Here is a 20,610-nt window from a genome sequence, read left to right as displayed (position 1 = left end):
TTACATGTTATTGATTTTATGTATTTATTCTGTCTGTGAATATACTGTAATATTCCCATTCCTTTCAGGCATGAGACTTAATGAGGCCAATATGGAACTCCTAAGGGCACAGTGGGCTTGGCCTCAGCATTGACTTTAGAAGGCAAATATAAGGGTAGAATGGGGAGTGGAGACAGCTATTTCCCCAGACCTGGGATTGCCCCTGCAACCTGGTTTGTTTTAGGCACTTACTAAATAGTTGCTGAGTGACTGAGACAGGTAGGGAATGTGGTCAAAGGGAGGTTTCTTTTTTCAACTGCTTTCTGTCACCTCAATGAAAGTTAGAAAATTACTACCACCCCGCTAGTGTTGCCCTATCCTTACCTTTTTCCTTCCGTGACTAAAGGCCTCAGCTGAGACCACCAAAGCCAAACGGTGACACATTTTTTAATGTGTTCTTGATCTCTGATTTTAAAACCTGGTTTGTGTTTAGATCCAAAAATCCCACACAGCAGCCCACAAAAGCTAACATTCATAAAACTATGACCCATAATCTATTTTCAAAAACTCACTCGTCTTTTTCTTGTCCCTCATGCACTCTATGCAGGAAATACATAATCTCCGGAAATATTCCCTAAATTCTCTTCTATTCTTTTCCATTGCTGCCTTCACACACTGCTCCTTTTCTTTTGCATTTCTTGCCTCAAATCCCTTTAAAAAATGGTCTGGGATCTCCTTATTGGTCACCTCCACTCCTAAACTCGTCTTGTTTTCCTCTCCTTCAAAAAACCAAGAACTAGTGTGAAATGGCAGTTCATGAGGAAAGAAGGAGGAGAAAAAAGGTAGCAACACTAACATGCCAATAGTATTTTATTCCTGCTCCCCTTTCCCCAACATAAAAAATTAATTTACATTTAGCAGGTCGCTATACTTATTCTGGTAGATAAATGGTTAGGGCTTCCCTGGTGGCGCAGTGGTTCCGAGTCCGCCTGCCGATGCAGGGGACACGGGTTCGTGCCCCAGTCCGGGAGGATCCCACATGCCCCGGAGCGGATGGGCCCGTGAGCCATGGCCGCTGAGCCTGTGCTCCGCAACGGGAGAGGCCACAACAGTGAGAGGCCCGCGTACCACAAAAAAAAAAAAAAAAAAAAAAATGGTTAAACAATACCGGACTACTTGATGATGAGGAAACAGTGTTCCAATCAGTGGAAAAGTAGTCAACATTGTAAGTCAAGAATCCAAGTTAAAACTACTATTATCATGTGTTAGAACAAATTCTTACAAAGATTTCAGTGTATGCATGACATTCTAAGTTGGTTCAGCCCTTCTTTTTCAAAGGAACTCGATTAAATAGAAGAAAAATAAGATGCTTATATCCTTTGATCAATTTCTTTTTTTTTGAGTACAAAATAATGTAAATTTTTTCGTAAGTTATTTATAGCGGCATTTTTCTGACAATGTGCCAGGCTGTCAACAACCTAAGCGCCAGTATTTGAATATTAAATAAATTGAGAAAGAATAAATACAAGCGTCAAGGGCCTTTAGAGTGAAAAGGAATCATGCCGAGAGTAGTGTTAATGGGGAAAAACAAAGAAGCGGAAGACCCTACTCTTGTACAACTCCCTAAAATACATTAAAAAAAAAATCTATCCACGTGATGATGATAATGAGATTTCCCTTAAATTTTCTTTATTGTTGTTAGTGTCAAACAAAAACTGAAAGACAAATGACATTGGAGAATCAAACAATATACCTTTACCTTACTGTGTATTGTATATAGACAAAGATTGAAAAACAGTATCAATAAGGCAAAGAGTTGTTGTAATGCTCCGCCTTCGGCCCTTTGTAGGGGTATGAAAACAAACAACAAAAAACCACCCACGCTGCTCACCTGCCGCAAACTCAAGCCTACCTCCTCGGCTGGCGGAGGCAGCGCTATTGGCCCCGACCCCGCCTCCAGAAACGCCTCCTGACGTTAGCGATGAGGCCGGAAGTGACGTCAAAGCTGCGACGCCCGTGCCCGCTGCTAGCTGCTGCGGCAGGCTTTCGGTCGATCCAGAAGCGGCGGGCTTTCCCCGGATGGTTGCAGCAGAGGGATCATGACGGGGAAGAAGTCTTCCCGGGAGAAGCGGCGCAAACGAAGCGGTCAGGAGGCGGCGGCGGCGCTCGCGGCGCCGGACCCGGTTCCCGCCGTCGCCAGCGGCGGCAGTGGAAGCACGAGCGGTTGCGGGAGCGCCAGCGGCTGCGGGAGCGTCACCTGCTGTGGGAACACCAGCTTGAGTGGAAGTGTCACTGGCGGTGGGAGCGGCGGCAGCTGCTGGGGTGGGAGCAGCGTGGAGCGCAGTGAGCGCCGTAAGCGGAGGAGCACTGACTCGTCTGCCAGCGTCTCCGGCTCCTTGCAGCAGGTGCGTGCGTGCTCTTCTCGCCGCTTCTCGAAGCGGCTGCGTTTCCGGAAGAAGGTGGGCGAGGAGCGGCATGTGGCAGCGGGATGCGGAGCCGGAGGTATCTCATGTTAGCGCTGCGATCCTAAGGGGTCCCGTGTTTGAAGTTCACGTTCCTAAGTTCCCTTGAACCCCACACTCCCACGTCTCGAACTTAAAGTTTCCGAATTTACCGATCGTCTAACTCATACTGCTTTTGGCTTCTTCCACTCCTGTGGTCTCCTTAGTCTCCTTGAAAAGTACGGGTCAGGAACTACCCTTCAGTGCCCTTGCGAGCCGCGCTTTATTTCTCTCTTCTCCACGTTACAAGATGAGAAAATTGAGGCTCAAAGAGGTTAAGGAAGTCTACCCACAGTCACAGTTTGTTAATAACGCCTACATTCGAATGCAATATCTGATTATAAAAGCCATGTTCTTTATGCTCCATCGACCTAGCAAGATATTAACGTTTTTTTAAAAAAGTTTGCTTACATTATAAAACAAATGCATGAATACATTCTTTAAATGTATACAACACAGAAATGAAGGGAAAATCATGGACGTCTCTATGCTTCCCCATTAATAGTTGATATGCAGCCTCATTATTAACTCTTTTCAGCCCTGATAATTCTTTTTTTATTTAAAATTTTTTTTTAATTTTTATTTTTTATTGGAGTATAGTTGATTTACAGTGTTGTGTTAGTTTCAGGTTTACAGCAAAGTACTTCAGTTATACATGTACATATATCTATTCTTTTTCAGCCCTGATATTTCTTATTTTTTGTTCTTTTCAAAATTTAATTTATTTTTGGCTGTGTTGGGTCTTTGTTGCTGCGCACAGGCGTTCTCTAGTTGCAGTGAGTGGGGGCTGCACTTCATTGCGGTGCGCGGGCCTCTCATTGCAGTGGCTTCTCTTGTGGAGCACGGGCTCTAGGTGCACGGGCTTCAGTAGTTGTGGCACGCGGGCTCAGCAGTTGTGGCTCATGGGCTCTAGAACGCAGGCTCAGTAGTTGTGGCGCACGGGCTTAATTGCTCTGCGGCATGTGGGATCTTCCTGGACCAGGGCTCGAACCCGTTTCCCCTTCATTGGCAGGCGGATTCTTAACCACTGCGCCACCAGGGAATTCCTTTTTTTTCTTTTTAATCTAAGGCTTTTAGTATAGTGTTGAACACAAGCGTTCATAGTAGGCATTCTTTTCCCATTCTTTTTTGTAGTGGAAACATTTCTAATTTTACACCAGTAAGTGTATTTGCCGTAGGTTCTGAAAGATACCTTTGATCAAGTTAAGGAAATTTTCTTTAATTCGTGGTTTTCTGAGGGTTGTAGAGTTCTATCAGATGCCTTTAGGGCATTCTGTTGAGGTGATCAGTAGTTTTCCTTCTTAATCTGATTATGTAATTTTATTGATAAGTTAACTTATATTGAATTGTCCTCAGCATTCTTGGGATAAATACCATTTGATTTGTTGATTTGATTGTTGTACTCGGCTGAAATTCAGTATTTTTCCTTTTGTGCCTATGTTCTTAAGTTAAATCAGCTTATTGTTTTTATTTTTGTAGTTATCCTGTCTTGTTTTGGTATCAGGGTTATGGTAGCCTTATGGATTGAGTTGGGAAAACTTTGCATTTTTTTTGGTGTGTTCCAGAGTAGTTTATATCTTTTTCTCAAAGATATGTCGGAACTTGACTGTTGGACTATACAGCTGTCGGGGTCTGGTGGATTTTTCTAGGCGTGGTTTTTTCTCTCTTAACCGCCATCTTTTTTTCCCCAAATTCTTCAATAGTTATAGATCTATGCATTTTTTCCACCCCTTTTAGATTCAGTTTTGGATATCACCATTCTTATCTTAAATAGTTTCCATGTCTTTAGTACTCTTTATTATTTTGGGGAGACCAATAATAAGGATTCTATAAGCATTTGCATACAGAACTAAACTGTACTTCTCGTGAGAAGTAACTGTATTTGTAAAAGAAAAAAAGAAGTCATTATATATTAGGCATGTAGAGAACATCGCAAAATTCCAATAGTGCCATAATATTTGTTGTGTATTGCATTCCCTATTGTTGTTAACAGCTTTATAGAGATATAATTCACATACCGTACAATTCACTAATTTCAAGTATACAGTTCACTGGCTTTTGAGTATATTCACAGAGTGGTGCAACCATCACTGTGGTCAATTTTAAAATATTTTCATCATCCCCAGAAGAAGCCGTGTATGTAATTTTTAGCTGTCATCCCTACTAGCCCTACACCCATACACCCATTCTATCCCTAGGCAATCACTAATCTACTTTCTATCTCTATAGATTTTTTTTTTGGCTGCGTTGGGTCTTCGTTGTTGCGCGTGGGCTTTCTCTAGTTGTTGTGGCGAGCGGGGCTACTCTTTGTTGCTATGTGTGGTCGTCTCATTGTGGTGGCTTCTCTTGTTGCAGAGCACGGGCTCTAGGGCGTGCCGGCTTCAGTAGTTGTGGCTCACGGGCTCTAGAGCGCAGGCTCAGTAGTTGTGGCACACGAGCTTCGTTGCTCTGCGGCTTGCGGGATCTTCCCAGACCAGGGCTCGAACCCATGTCCCCTGCATTGGCAGGCGGATTCTTAACCAATGAGCCACCAGGGAAGTCCCCTCTATAGACTTATACATTTCCCTGTTCTGGGCATTTTATATGAATAGAATCATATGTGATCTTTTGTGGCTGGCTTCTCTCACCTAGCATATTTGTTTTTCAGAGTCTGCCCATGTTTTAACACATATCAGTACTTCATTTCTTTTTGTAGCTGAATAATATTTCATTGTGTGGCTAATACCACATTTAATTTTTTCATTTATCAATTGAGAGACATTTGGATTGTTTCCAACTTTTGGCTATTATGCATAATGCTGCTATGAGCATTTGTGTACAAGTTTCTGTGCAGACATTATGGTTACATTTTTTTTGGATATATATCCAGGAATGAAATTTCTGCATCATATGGCAACTTTATAAGGAACTACAAACCGTTTTCCAAACCAGCTGCACTATTTTATATTCCTACTAGCACTGTATGGGAGTTCAGTTCCTTTACATCTTTGCTAACACCTGAATTGCTTTGTGAGCCATTAGAACAAGAGCTAACCTTTGCTTTTTCAGTGTAATTATCATAGTGTTCTTTAAACTTAGCCTGTTTTTAAACTGCCCTTTTTTTTTTTTTTGTGGTACGCAGGCCTCTCACTGCTGTGGCCTCTCCCGTTGCGGAGCACAGGCTCCGGACGCGCAGGCTCAGCGGCCATGGCTCACGGGCCCAGCCGCTTCGCGGCATGTGGGATCCTCCCGGACCGGGGCACAAACCCGCGTCCCCTGCATCGGCAGGCGGACTCTCAACCACTGCGCCACCAGGGAAGCCCCTTTAAACTGCATTTTAAACAATTGCGTTAGAAAGTATAAAAAGGAAACCTACTTGAATAATATAGTTAGGGATTTTCCTGAGGAAATGACTTTTAAATTGATACCTGAGTTTGTTGATCTTGGGAGTATAGAGTGATGGGGAAGTGGGGAAGAAAGACTCTCCTAGACAGAAGAACAGTGTGTACAAAAGCCCTACCTGTATGAAATGAAGGGAGAACACCTTATGTTTGAGTAGTTCAGACAAGGTCATTGTGTTTGGAACACAATGAGCATGAAGGACCTAATAGGCTATATTACCCTAAGAACAATGGGAAGTCATTGCCAGCTTATATCAGTAAATAGGGAGGATGAGTATATGTGCATTTTATAAAATCCATTTTGGTGACAGTATACAAAACAGATTGGCAAGGCCTCAGATTATATGTAGGGAGTCCAGTTAAGTGCTACTGAGGTAATCTAGGCAAAAAGAGGATGGTACCTTGGATCAGGATTATGGCAGTAGATTTGGAGAGACTGGATAGATTTGGGAGATAGGAGGTAAAATTGATTGAAATGTCTTAAATTACTTGCCTGCTTTGAATGTCATTAGATATATAACAGTTTTTAAAATGATAGAGACTTCGCTGGTGGCCCAGTGGCTGAGAATCCATCTTCCAATGCAGGGGACAAGGGTTCAATCCCTGGTTGGGGAACCAAGATCCCACATGCCGCGGGGCAACTAAGCCTGCGCGCTGCAACTACTGAGCCCATGCGCCTCAACTAGAGAGCCTGCGTGCTGCAAACTACAGAACCCGTGCGCTGCAACTAAGACCCAATGCCACCAAAAATAAATAAATAAATTTTTTTTTTAAAGAAATATTTATTTAAAAAAATGACAATAGCTTCTGGTAAGCAGTGATACTTTATTATATAATATTTGTGGTTTATAACATTTTTGCTGCTATCCCATTTCTTTTTATGAATTAAGAAGAATGACAACGCATACATAAAATTCTTGGGTGAATTGTCTACTGGAGGAATATTGTATTCCACAAGTCTAAAATTGTAGGAAATCATTCAGTATTGAATATATTTTTCATTTGTGTGTCCTAAGATATTATCTCTTCACTTTTTCTCAATTTATTGATAATTACAGAGTGGAGAGTAACTTCAAAGAATACTGAGCAATTAAATAATCTTTCCTATGGTTTTAAATAAATAATTTGTGCAAAAAAAGAATTTGGAAATGTTTAACGAAGATTTTATTAAATGAAAATGTATGACATTATAGACATATTTCTATTGTTTAATGGTTCTTTATCTCTTTTAATTTTAGGAAGCCAAATATCTTTTGCCAACTCTGGAAAAAGAGTTATTCTTGGCAGAGCACAGTGACCTTGAAGAAGGTGGATTAGACCTTACTGTGGCATTAAAACCAGTTAGTTTCTATATATCAGACAAAAAAGAAATGCTTCAGCAGTGTTTCTGTATCATAGGAGAGAAGAAGTTACAGAAGATGCTTCCTGATGTGTTAAAGGTACTTCATTACATACATTATCAGGCTATCCACATATACAGAAATATACAAACACTTTTTTATAGCAATCATTTTACTTAATAGAAATTATAATTGGATGTTTTCAACTAATATGAGCTACTTCAAAAAGATATAAAGAAGGGATTTTGTAGAACCGTAAATGGCTTTGTATATTTAAACATTTGCCAGGAAGAAATAGGGTACTTTACTATATTTACGTAAGGAATTTTTTGACCTTCTGGAAATTATTCTATTAAATACAGGCAGTTTAAGTAACTAAGTTAGAGGTATACTGATTCTTTCTGGTGCTTTAAGAAGTAGTGTACTGCTGTGTAACAGTATGCAATGATAGTTGGTAATAGCCTATATTTCATTAAATTCATGAATGTTTTCATATATTTATCTCTGAAAATTATTCAGGGAAATACATGGTATTCTAATTTTACAGATGTGGAAAAAAAGCCGTGGAGAAGTTAAGCCCAACATCATATATATCTAAGATGTATGGAGCTAGGACTTGAATATTTAAGCCTTTAGAGGTATTACCTAACATAAGTAGGCTGCTATTAAGAATATCTGGGCACCTACTTATTCTTCAGTTTGTTCTTTCATAATAAACATGACTTAATATATCCAAATCAAAATTCTGTAAATTATAATGTTTACATGTTAACTGGCAGGTCTTCACATTTCATCCCAGAAAAAAATTTATGTGGTTTTTAATTTGTTTTACTGTAGGATTTTGCTTAGCAGACTTTTTTGTTTTAAATGGTTGCTGTTTTCTAGTTGACATTGGTGCTGTGTTATATAAATGCATTTTTTTAAATGTCATTTTCTTTAGAACTGTTCAATAGAAGAAATTAAAAAACTGTGCCAGGAACAGTTAGAGCTCCTGTCTGAAAAAAAAATCTTGAAGATTCTTGAGGGTAAGAATGCATATTTCTACCTTCTGGTAACTTAGTGGTTAATACTATACTTAGCATAAATCCTGAGGTATTCTTTTTTTTTTTTTTTTAACTTGTCTGTTACTTTAATTTTATTATTGGGTAATCACTGAGTATTTTTACCTCTGTTTGTACAGAAATATAGTTTACATATCAGAATAGCATCTCAGGAATGGACTTTTTGATGTATGTATGGTTTCTCCAAATCAGTTGTGTAGGTAAGAACATTAAGTTTGTGCACAATAAAAAAATGAAATAAAAAATGTTTACCCAAAATGCTATAAAAAATTACTTATTGAGAAGGCAAAGCCTTCTCTTAAAATATTTTAAAATTTTCTGCTTTATATTCTTACTGCTTTTAATTATCTGTTGAATACCATTTCTGCTCTAGCAAGACCCAAATGCAGAGTTAGAAGAATTGCCAACATTTATCTGTCTGCCTGAAGTAAGACTCTTGTTTGTATATATTACCTGTAGAATTTTGGATTTTAAAGCTTTTCTTTTTGGACTCTACAAAGATATTAGCATTAGCATTACAAGAGAAGGAACAAAAAAATGGAGAATTTCAATTTCCAGAGATAACATCTTTTTTAAATATAAAATGGTAATAGATATATACATGTGTGTATAGTTTGTAAGTATTATATGTACACACCTTCTTATATATATTTTGTACATTTATAAAATAGATAAAGGGAAGGCAATGACAAATACCTAATAAGGCATTTTAAATATAAGCAATTAAAAATGTCATCTTTCAGCAACTCATGTTTTTTAATCGTCACTTTATACATGACACTTTCTGTATAATGATTAAATCACTCTGACATTTTATGAGCATGCTTTCAATTTTTTTTATGTCATTCATAAGGTGACAATGGTATGGACTCTGATATGGAAGAAGAGGCAGATGATGGCTCTAAGATGGGATCTGATTTAGTTAGTCAGTAAGTTAAAAACTTTCATTTTTATTTCACAATTTCTTTGTTATCCCTTTGGTGATTTCTTTCCTCAAGAATGTGATTGTTTTTCTGTGTTATGTTTATATAAAGTGATTCAACAATGTTGGATTGATTTTTTTTTACTTGTAATGGTTAGTCCTTTTGGTATATATGAGAATGAAGTTAATTGCTTTCAGGATTAAGATGATTTTCTTAAACTACAGCTCAGATATAGGACTGCAGCAATGCCAACCTCAAGCAGAATCACATTTCTCATTTGGAATTTGAATATACGTATCACTAGTGATACCCACTATTTATTAAGTATTATACTTACTCTACCAAACATTATGTTAGTAGTTTAGAAGACTTTATCTCGCTGAATATCTTCTACTTACCTGTTAATGTTTGGTGATAATAGCTTCTTTTCACAGCTGAGATAGTAAGGTGGTTCACTGTATATAGGTACATATAATTTGATTATTGTGATGATGGAAAATACCTGATGTTTTGGGATGCTGACTAATCAAGAAGCAACATGCTAATTTCTTTTTCTAGATTATTCTGCTCTGCCATGGGCTTATGAAACTTTCACCCACTGATTTTATCAGCTATTGATGATTTTTGACTAAATTTTTTTTTTGGTAGTTGCCAAAGACTGACTTGTATCTCTGTTTGCAGAGTTTGGCTATAGGCAGTAGCACAAATAAAAACAGATAACCAGAGGCAGTAGCATAAATAAGTAGCACATATTTAACCTGAAACCTTGAGTATATTTTCATTTCTAATAAAATGCTGTTGGGTAAGTATCACTGAAAAAAGATAATTTAATTTCATGTTATAACTGTAGAGCGCATCAAATAATCTACTTATACTGAAGCATTGAAGAAATCATTGTATCTTGGTGGCCTCATAATCAGATTTTTTGGTCATCACATATACCTTGCCTAGGAGTGTCACAGGATGATTTATACTTATCCACAGAGTAGAAAATGTACACATTTCTAAAAAGTCTTGCTATTGATTTTCCTTCAAAATACTTAGCTTTAAATTGTCTATGTAGTATGCTAATCTAGTTCAGATAGTTTAACCATTTATAAGGCTTGTCACTTTTTAGTACTTTTTAGTTTAGTTTCTTTTTTTTTAATTTTAATTTTTATTTATTTATTCATTTATTTTTGGCTGCATTGGGTCTTTGTTGCTGTGCACAAGCTTTCTCTAGTTGCAGTGAGCGGGGGCTACTCTTCGTTGCGGTGCATGGGCTTCTCTTTGCAGTGGCTTCTGTTGTTGTGGAGCACAGGCTCTAGGCATGCGGGCTTCAGTAGATGTGGCACGTGGGCTCAGTAGTTGTGGCTCGTGGGCTCTAGAACGCAGGCTCAGTAGTTGTGGCGCATGACAGGCTTAGTTGCTCTGCAGCATGTGGGATCTTCCTGGATCAGGGATCGAACCCATGTTCCCTGCATTGGCAGGCAGATTCTTAACCACTGTGCCACTAGGGAAGTCCTTAGTTTCTTAAATTATCTAAATTAACTGTCTTGCTTCTTGATGTTTCTTACAGAGCATCAACTTCTGCTTGATTACATTTGTTTGCCTTTATTTAAGGCAAATGTTTTGCCTCTTTGTTTGCCTCTGTTTATTTTTCCCAGTTTTTGAGGTGTTGTCAAGTTTAAGTCCTTTATTGTTCACACCTGAACATTAATGCTACCTTTTCTACTGTTAGAAGCCATTTGATGGATAGCCAATCAGATTAGAAACTTAATTCTCTTTAAAAACAAATTACAACAAAATACAGTATTTGACTTCTGAACTTTTCTAATGAAAAAAATGGTGATTAGATTCAAAGTGACTACTGCAAAGAACCCACTTTTACAATGTTACTGTAAGACAGATCATGGTAGCTTTCAAATGCTGCAATGAGCAGGTTAAGCAATCACAAATATTACCCAAAACTGTCATAGTAGCCACTTGTGGATCTGATAAGTGCCAGATCATTGGGATTCTTTTGAGTTATTTGAGAATATAGGCTTTAAAAAAAAAAAGCTATAAGATGTCAAATAAATAATAATACTAAGCTAGAAGATGCCAAATAAGCTAAAGATGCCAGATAAATAATAATATTAAAGCTAACACTTACTGAGCCAGTAAGTGTTGTATGCCAGACACTGTAATAATCACTTTATATGCCTTCATTCACTCATTGGGTTTGTACAGCAACCTTGTGAGGTAGGTCGTATTAGCATCATCATTTTACAAATGGAAAGATAAGGCCCAGAAAGATTGGTGTGCCTGAGGTCACACAAATGAATGTGGAAGTAGGAGGAATGTTAGTTCTGAAGAGATTATATAAGCATTCATGTTAATGGACCTGGCTTTAAGATACTTAACCTTCCCTAAAGTCACTTTATGCATTTGTAAAATGTGGGTAATCCTTGCTTCAATAGGATTATTGGGATTAAATGAGCTAATGTGACTTCTTTGTTATTATTTGTTTACTATTTTATTATTAATAATCTTAGTTATGAATGGGGAGATATACTGCAGTGTGAAATAAGGTGGGACAGGGAGTTAATGTGAGAAGATGCTGGCTTTAGTGCATGTTCCTGACATTTGCTATGAGTTTTGTGCTTAAAGGGACAATTCAGTCCTGTTAATCTCTATAGAAGAGAACTGAACCTGGTGGGCAGACTTATAAAAACCTCGTTCCAGTGCTTCAACAGAGGGCTAAGTTAGTTAACATGTTTGGTACTTGGTGCTGAAAATTTCCATGTTTTTTATTACCTGCTGGTTTTTTACTCTCTAATAAATAACAGTAGTCTGAGCTGTCCAGATGCTGAGGGAACAGTTATGAGTAGGCAAAGACAAATTAAAGGAATTCAATAATTTTGAGAGAGGAAAATGAAGCTGAATAAGTTGAATAGGTAGCTTCTGTGGAACACAGAATTAATAGACTATAGGAAAGAAAACTTTAACAAAATAATGAAAACTCTTAAAGAAGTACAATTAGAGCACAAGTGTAGTTTTTTTTTAAATAAATTTATTTATTTATCTTTTTATCTTTGTCTGCGTTGGGTCTTGCTGCACACAGGCTCTCTCTAGTTGCAGCGAGTGGGGGCTGGTGGCTTCTCTTGTTGCAGAGCATGGGCTCCAAGTGTGCAGGCTTCATTAGTTGTGGCACGTGGGCTCTAGAGCACAGGCTCAGTAGTTGTGGCATGTAGGCTTAGTTGTTCCATGGCATGTGGGATCTTCCCGGACCAGGGCTCAAACCTGTGTCCCCTGCATTGTCAGGCGGACTCTTAACCACTGTGCCACCAGGGAAGTCCCCACAAATGTAGTTTTAGGAACTAAAAATAAATTCTGAATTCCTAAACTTAGGAGACAAACTGATAAAGAGGTTAGCTATGACTGGGGGCTACATCATTGTCCTAAGAAATCAAGTTGAATAAATAAATACAGAATAATAAAAACCACACACAAAAAGTATAAATCCGTATGTTTAACTCATGGCTACCTGGAAGACAATTTTATTTTATTTTATTTATTTATTTATTTTTTTTGGTGTTACGCGGACCTCTCACTGTTGTGGCCTCTCCCGTTGCGGGGCACAGGCTCCGGACGCGCAGGCTCAGCCGCCATGGCTCACGGGCCCAGCCGCTCCGCGGCATGTGGGATCTTCCCGGACCGGGGCACGAACCCGTGTCCCCTGCATCGGCAGGCGGATTCTCAACCACTGCGCCACCAGGGAAGCCCCTGGAAGACAATTTTAGACCTATCCTGAACATACTAGAAATTATAGAAAGAGAACAAATAGCTAGAAAAGTATTGAAGAAATGATAGAATTAAAATTTTTGATTTAAAGACTTAAGACGGTAAGGGCAAGGATAACGAGAAAACACCTGGTTATGGGCTGAATTATGTCCCTTCAAAATTCATATGTGGGGGCTTCCCTGGTGGCGCAGTGGTTGAGAGTCTGCCTGCCGATGCAGGGGACACGGGTTCACCGCGTACGCAAAAAAAAAAAAAAAAAAAAAAAAAAAAAAAAAAAAAAAATTCATATGTGGAAATCCCTAACCCCTACCAACTCTGAATGTAATCTCATTTGGAGATAAGGTGTTTAAAGAGGTAAATGGGACTTCCCTGGTGGTTCAGTGGTAAAGAATCCACCTTACAATGCAGGGGATGTGGGTTCGATCCCTGGTCAGGGAACTGGGATCCCACATGCTGTGGGGCAGCTAAGCCCACGCACCACAACTACTGAGCTCGCACGCCTCAACTAGAGCCCGTGTGCCTCAGACTACAGAGCCCATGTGCCCTGGAGCCTGTGCACCACAACTGGAGAAGAGAAAACCCGCACACCACAACTAGAGAGAAGCCCATGCACTGCAATGAAGAGCCCGAGTGCCGCAACAAAGACCTGATGCAGCCAAAAATAAAATAAAATAAACAAATAAATAATAAATAAATCTTTTTAAAAAAAAGAGGTGATTAAGTTAATCCAATCTGATTGGTGTCCTTATAAGAAAAGAAAATTTGAGTACACTGAAAGATTCCAGGGCTGGGCACACACAGAGAAGAGCCATGTGAGGACACAGCCAGAAGGCAGCCATCTGCAAGCCTCAGAAGAAACCAAACCTGCAGACACCTTGATCTTTGACTTCTACCTTGTGAAACTGTGAGAAACACATTTTTGTCATTTAAGCCAGCCAGCCTTTGGTATTTTGTTATGGCAGCTTTAACAAACAACTACAAACTTACATGTATGTGTGTGTGTATAAATTTCCCAGTGAAATTTTTTTCCCCACACTTTTTATTTTGGAAAACTTCAAACTTATATAAAAGTTGAAAGAATGATGTAATGAACATCCATATACCCTCTACCTAGATTCAGCAACATTAACATCTTGCCATTTTTGCTTTTGCTCTCTCCTTATATTTATCCTTTTTCCCCAAGAGCCATTTGTATTAGGTTGCTAGAGCTGCCATAGCAGAATACCACAGACTGCCTGGCTTAAACAACAGAAATTTATTTTCTCACAGTTCTGGTGGCTGAAAGTCCAGATCAGGGTACTGCAGGGTTGTTTTTCTCTGAGGCCTCTCTCCTTGGCTTGCAGATGGCCACCCTCTTGCTGACTTTTCACTTGGTTGTCTTTCTCTGTGTGTGTCCCCTTGGTGTTTCTCCCTGTGTCTTAATCTCCTCTTATAAGGACACTAGTCAGATTGGATTAGCACCTACCATAATGGCCTTATTTTAAGTCAATTAGCTTTATCAAGGCCCTGTCTCCAAAACAGTCAACATTCTTAGGCACTGGGGTTAGTGTTTCACATATGAATTCTTTGTGGGGAAACAGTTCAGCTCATAACCTATTAAGAAATGTTACAGATTTCATAACATTTCATGCTTCAACAATTCAGTATGCACTTCCTAAAAATAAGGAGAGTCTTACAGCCACAATGCCATCATCACTTTTCAGAAATAAACAGTAATTCAAATAATATCTAATATATTGCCCATATAAAATTTCCCCAATTACTAAAAAAAATTTATAGCTTACTTAATTTTAATTAATTAACTGATTGATTCTCATCCAGGATCCAGTTGGAATTCATGTGTTCTGTTTGATTGTTAGTGTTTCAAACCTAAATTTAAAGAGAAGATTTAGATATGAGAGAGAAAAGCTTAATGACTAGCCCAGGAACTTAGTTCACATCTTAAAGGAATTTTAAAAATAACAAAATAAACCAAAAGAAAGTTGGAAAAATGAAACAACAAAGGTAAACATTAAAACTAAGAAACAGAAAACAAAAGGATAATTAAATTTAAATTTATTAACTTGATTTTTGTAAAGAAAATAAGATAAACTCTTCTTCGGTCTGATTAAGGAAATAAGTAGAGAGCAATTAAAATTGAGATTAGTGAGAAAGGAGGAGACGGAATCATAGGCATGTATGAGTTTAAAAGAATAATGAGAATCCACATGCAGCATTGTATAAACAAACTTGAAGCAAGCAAATGTATGGTATTCTATCAAAATACAAATTAACCAAATTCACTTCTCCCAAAAGTGGAAAACTTGAAGAGATTAACAAAGAAGAAATTAGAAAGGTGAATAGAGATCTGTTGAAAAAGACAAGGTGAATTCACAACTGAATTATTATTTACATGAGTTGATACATGTAATGTGTTTACAGCTAATAAAACGTTCAATAATGCCATCTGTTACTTTTTTTTTTTTTTTTTTTTTTTTTTTTTTTGGTGCGCAGGCCTCTCACTGTTGTGGCCTCTCCCGTTGCGGAGCACAGGCTCCGGACGTGCAGGCTCAGCGGCTATGGCTCCCGGGCCCAGCCGCTCCGCGGCATGTGGGATCTTCCCAGACCGGGGCACGAACCCGTGTCCCCTGCATCGGCAGGCGGACTCTCAACCACTGCGCCACCAGGGAAGCCATGTTACTATTTTCAAACAGATTACACCTGTGTTATTTAAATTAGTCCAAGCCCTAGAAAAAGATGAAAAGATCTTCAGTTTACTTTATGATTTCTGCATAGCTTTAATATTCCAAATTTCATAAATAGTGCCAAAAACGTGTGCGGGGGATTATAGGGCTTCTCACTTGTGAATATAGATGTAAAAATTATAAGTACAACATTAGCGTATAGAACCCAGCAGTGTATCAGTGGGTAATTATGCTACTGACCAAGTAGGATTTACTCCAGGAATTTACAGGAGACTTAATTAGAAAGTCTATTAGCATAAGTCATTTCAACAAATTAAAGGAGAAAAATTACATGGTCAGATAAGTAGATGCTAAAAAGGCCTTTGCTAATATTCAGCAGTCATTTCTAATATAAGCTGTAGGTAAAAAAGATATAGTAGAAAACTATTCAGATATGATAATGACCATTTGACCAAGCTTAACTACCCACTTGGTGAATTAAAATGACGAATCAGACAGGATCATTCATTTTCAATGTTTCTTGGAGGTTCTAGCAAATGCATTTAGACCAAAAGCAAAAAAAACAACCCCCCCCCCCCGCACACACACACGCATGCGACATTGGTGGTAGGGAGTAATTAACTGGTCAAAGGCAGCGAAAAGAGATGGGATGATGGAAGCAGAGATTGGAGTGATGTACTTTGAAGATGGAAAAAGGAGCCACAAGCTAAGGAATGCAGGTGATCTTTCAGAAGCTGGAAAAGACAAGGAAATGGATTCTCCAGAAGAAATGTAGCACTACCTACACCTTGATTCTAGTGTCGTAAGACTAATTTGGGATTTCTGACCTCCAGAACTGTAAGATAATAAATTCACATTGTTTTAAGCCACTAAATTCGTGGTGATTTTTGTTACAGTGGCAATAGAAAACCATGCAAGGTACTTGATTAAAACCTAGACATAAGCCAGAGTTTTAGATTGTTGCCTGTAACCATAGAGATGTTTTGCTCAATTTAAATATTTTAAAAATTTTCAAATAGTTCCAACATTTAAAAATCAAGTGATAACACACCAAAGTTTGGATTTCTGAGTTGCTTGAAAATCAGATCAAGCAACCTTTCCTGAGAGGGCAAAAAAAATTTGGAGCTGAGTGTAGGTACTCTCTTTTTGAGTGGCGTATATATGTTTTACTTTGCCACATAGTACTTCATTTGCCTATATGCTTAATGTACAGAATGTCTAGAAAATGAAACTCTGATTCAAGGGAAAATACATAAAGGCCAAAGGTTTGCCTTGGAACCAGTTCTGTCAGTTTGTCAGTGTCTCATCAACTGAGACATACACCTTTACCTTTTTATCCCAATTTTGAAGAACAAAAAGAATTTTAAATAGGTGTAGATAAAGCAGTCTATGGTATTAAAGACACGTGAGAATTTTGATATTTTAACGGCAACCTGTGTGCTTTTATTGTGGTGTTTATGGGAAAGGACATAACATTAATAGCGTCTTAGAATTATTTAAGAAGCTGTAAAGTGACAACTTTCAGTATGAGGTATATGTATGCCTATGTGTATGTATATGGTATTTAATATGCTCTATGTAAATTAATTTTCTCGTAAACCATTAAAAGTTTGAAAATACAGAAGTACACACAAATGTTTATGCACAAGGTAAAAAAATGTAAATTTATATTTTCAGTTTTATATGATCTCACATTGTTAGCTTTATATTTTTAAGTTATATTTATCTTCTAAGGTCAGCTTTCAAATACATGTTTTTTCCCCCAAGCTCTCTTGATCTCTACTGCTTTTTAAAATTTTGATTGCTCACTCATACTCACTTTACAATAGTTCTTTTTTACTACCCAAAGGAAAAAGAAAGTAGTAGTTATAAGAAATTTTTGACAGTGTACTACTTTGAAACTTGAAATTAGTGAGTGTTAACTTATAACAATTTTAATAGGAATGAGATGCAGGAACTATGAAGATAGAACATTCATAGTTTCTAAATACCTTCATTTTTAAAAAGGTGAGGGATGGGATTGTCTGTCACTTTAGTTCACCTTAGGTAAGTAAATGAGCAACTTTGTATTGTACTGAGATAGTCTAAAAATTTTAGCATTTATAATTTTGCAGTGTTTTAAAACTTAGATATTGTGACAAGATTTGCACATGTTACAGATAACAAGTTGCTTAACAAGAACAACAATTTTAAGTAAATAAGATAATGTGCCTGGAATCAGCGCTCTCTTCTTTGGAAAAGAAGCTTTATTATAGCTAAAGTAGCACTAAAAATGAGAACAGGTATTAGCTTGGCCTATAATGTGAGATGATTACACCCTAAAGAATATGTTTGTAATGAAATTTAAGTCTTGAATAGTGCAATAAAATAATAAGGATTGAGGTTTTATATAAAAAGAATAAAAATACAAACACTTGGGAAATCTTAACAATGTTTTAGAATTAATTTAATAAATACCTTTATGAATTTTAAATTAATATGCTTTTAGTGAATGATATTGAGGGAGATGTCAGTGGAAATGAAGTTGTATTTCTCTATGGATAATAAGCAGTGATGAGATAATATCCCAGTTCTAGAAGGCAAAGAAATTTAAAAATCGAGATTCTCAAACTAAGGCATACTGCAAAGTAGGTTCTATAGGAGTGTTCTGGAACTATTGATCCTAGTCACTGCTCCTTAGCAGAGGATGGGCATGTTCTAAATTAGTTATTATCAAATTCTAGTTTTGGGTGATTAACTTTCTGAAAAAGTAAGATACTCCTGAACAGGCCTTAGAGCTTTTAGGTAATACATATAATTTGAACAACAACCCTAATAGTGATATGTGGTAGAACTCTGATGCCGTTTGTTAGTTGAATAAAAAGTGTTAGTTTTTCTTTTGTTTTTAGTAAGGGAGAAGCATTCATGTCCTTTTTGATGAGTTATAGCCATCTTGTGGGTTCAGCTCAGCTGGCATTAGAGTACTGAGTTTGATTTGTTCGAATTCAAGCAACGCACTTCTTGGATTATGTATGTATAAGTAACTTTCAAAGGGGCAATAGTACTCAGCCAAATGCTTAACTCTCAGTAAGTGTCAATAAAACTAAACTTGTTGGGAATAAAAGAGTCCTTCATAAACTGCTATTATTAAGCTTCAAAGGAATAAAGCATTTGAATAAAATTTACAGTGCTCCGGATCATTGAATTAATGGGCAGCATAAATCTACAGTACATAATTAAGCATTTTTATCAATAGATACAAAAATAGGCCTCAGGTAGACTCTAGACCCGGGCTTATTAGGAATAATACCTTCACAAATTGACCTGTGATTCATCAAACTCACATAACCCACTCTGGAATGTATGAGGTTGTTTTGTAACAGTTATTTGTTTGTTTTAACTCTATTATGAAAAATTTCAGTGTACGATGAACCCTTGAATACCTATCACCCACTATGTTTCCTCCCATATTATTTTAAACCCCCTCCTTTCAACTTGATAACTTTGAAGCAGATCTTGACCCAGTTCTTTTTAAATATTTAACAGGTAGGCACCTCTCTAGAATCTTTAGAACATTCCTTAGAATGGGAGGGCCTGAGCTTCTCAGAGGTCTTAGATAGGCTCTTCATTTGAATTGCAACTGTGTTTTCCATTGGGGAATTTTGAGGGTCTTGGGAAGGATTTTCTGTTTTTGTAACTGTCTACACACACAAAAAATCTTTCTTTGTGTTACAGAAAGCTGATTTTTAAGCTCTATCTGTTGTTGTTTTCCCTTCAGTCGTTTTAATGCCTCATCTTGCTGCTCAAGCACTAGATTAGATGTAGCAGGTAGTTTTCCTTTTCTCTGCTCTTCCCTTATCACTTTTTAAAAAAATTTAAGATTTTCTTAATCACATCTGATTCTTTGTATTAACTGTCTTTTCCATTTCAATTGAAAAATAAATTCACTGATGTTAAGTGCACTAAACTGGTTGTTAATGATTATTCTTTAATACGCTGGTGCACTTCTCCCACCATTTGAAGTTTTTGCTTACCAAGAGTCACTTGTATTTGTTTCCAGTGCAGTTACTGTAGTTTTACAATATAGTTATATGCAAAAACAGGTGAAATATCAATATAAAAAGACTATTTGATCATGCTGAATGCTTTGGAAAAACTCAAAGTGCAGTTGTTTTTAGCTGTGGGATAACAACAGTAAAAGTTTGGGCAGCACTGTATAAATAAAAAGGGTTATTTGTTTCTGCACTCAGATTTTTGTGCTTTAAATAAGCCAAAAGTAGAGATGTAGTCAGTGGCTTATATGAGTAGGATGAGCCTGAACTCTTTTCCATGGATTCATATCAAAGGTAAGGCTTCATATCCAAAGACTGATGAATGAAGATACATTTCTGTTTTATGTTAACCTAAAAAGCTTAAATTATATATGTAACTTTTTTTCATTTCCTTTTTTTTCTTTTTTAACATCTTTATTGCAGTATAATTGCTTTACAATGGTGTGTTAGTTTCTGCCTTATAACAAACTGAATCAGTTATACATATACATATATCCCCATATCTCTTCCCTCTTGCGCTCCCTCCCTCCCACCCTCCCTATCCCACCCTTCTAGGTGGTCACAAAGGACCAAGCTAATCTCCCTGCGCTATGCGGCTACTTCCCACTAGCTGTCTATTTTACATTTGGTAGTGTATATATGTCCATGCCACTCTCTCACTTTGTCACAGCTTACCTTTCCCCCTCCCCATATCCTCAAGTCCATTCTATAGTAGGTCTGTGTCTTTATTCCCTTCTTACCCCTAGGTTCTTCATGACCATTTTTCTTTCACATTTTGGTACATGACTCCTTTTGAATTATGGTTTTCTCAGGGTATATGCCCAGTAGTGGGACTGCTGGGTCGCATAGTAGTTCTATTTATAGTTTTTTAAGGAAGAACCATACTGTTCTCCATAGTGGCTGTATCAATTTACATTCCCACCAACAGTGCAAGTGGGTTCCCTTT

At 37.5% G+C, this 20,610-nt stretch overlaps 1 protein-coding gene across 3 annotated transcripts in view; it reads left to right on the top strand.

Annotated features, from left to right (window-relative positions):
* Window positions 1-1,996: 1,996 nt before the first annotated feature.
* Window positions 1,997-20,610, top strand: part of CAAP1 (caspase activity and apoptosis inhibitor 1) — a 50,899-nt gene continuing 32,285 nt past the window's right edge. Inside the window, exons 1-5 of one of the 3 annotated variants that reach the window (XM_055087227.1) lie at window positions 1,997-2,384; window positions 7,099-7,299; window positions 8,141-8,225; window positions 9,115-9,190; window positions 15,443-17,264. In XM_055087227.1, the coding sequence (XP_054943202.1) occupies window positions 2,079-2,384; window positions 7,099-7,299; window positions 8,141-8,225; window positions 9,115-9,190; window positions 15,443-15,662 (888 nt within the window). In that variant the 5' untranslated portion in view covers window positions 1,997-2,078 and the 3' untranslated portion in view covers window positions 15,663-17,264. Of the gene's footprint in view, window positions 2,482-7,098; window positions 7,300-8,140; window positions 8,226-9,114; window positions 9,191-15,442; window positions 17,265-20,610 lie in introns of those variants that run through there. The other 2 variants (XM_024132928.1, XM_024132929.3) reach the window with 2 other exon arrangements.

This window comes from Physeter macrocephalus, chromosome 9, assembly GCF_002837175.3.
Source record: "Physeter macrocephalus isolate SW-GA chromosome 9, ASM283717v5, whole genome shotgun sequence".
Taxonomy (NCBI): domain Eukaryota; kingdom Metazoa; phylum Chordata; class Mammalia; order Artiodactyla; family Physeteridae; genus Physeter; species Physeter macrocephalus.
The sequence above is the reverse complement of the archived record's forward strand: the minus strand, read 5'-3'. Positions and strand labels throughout refer to the sequence as shown.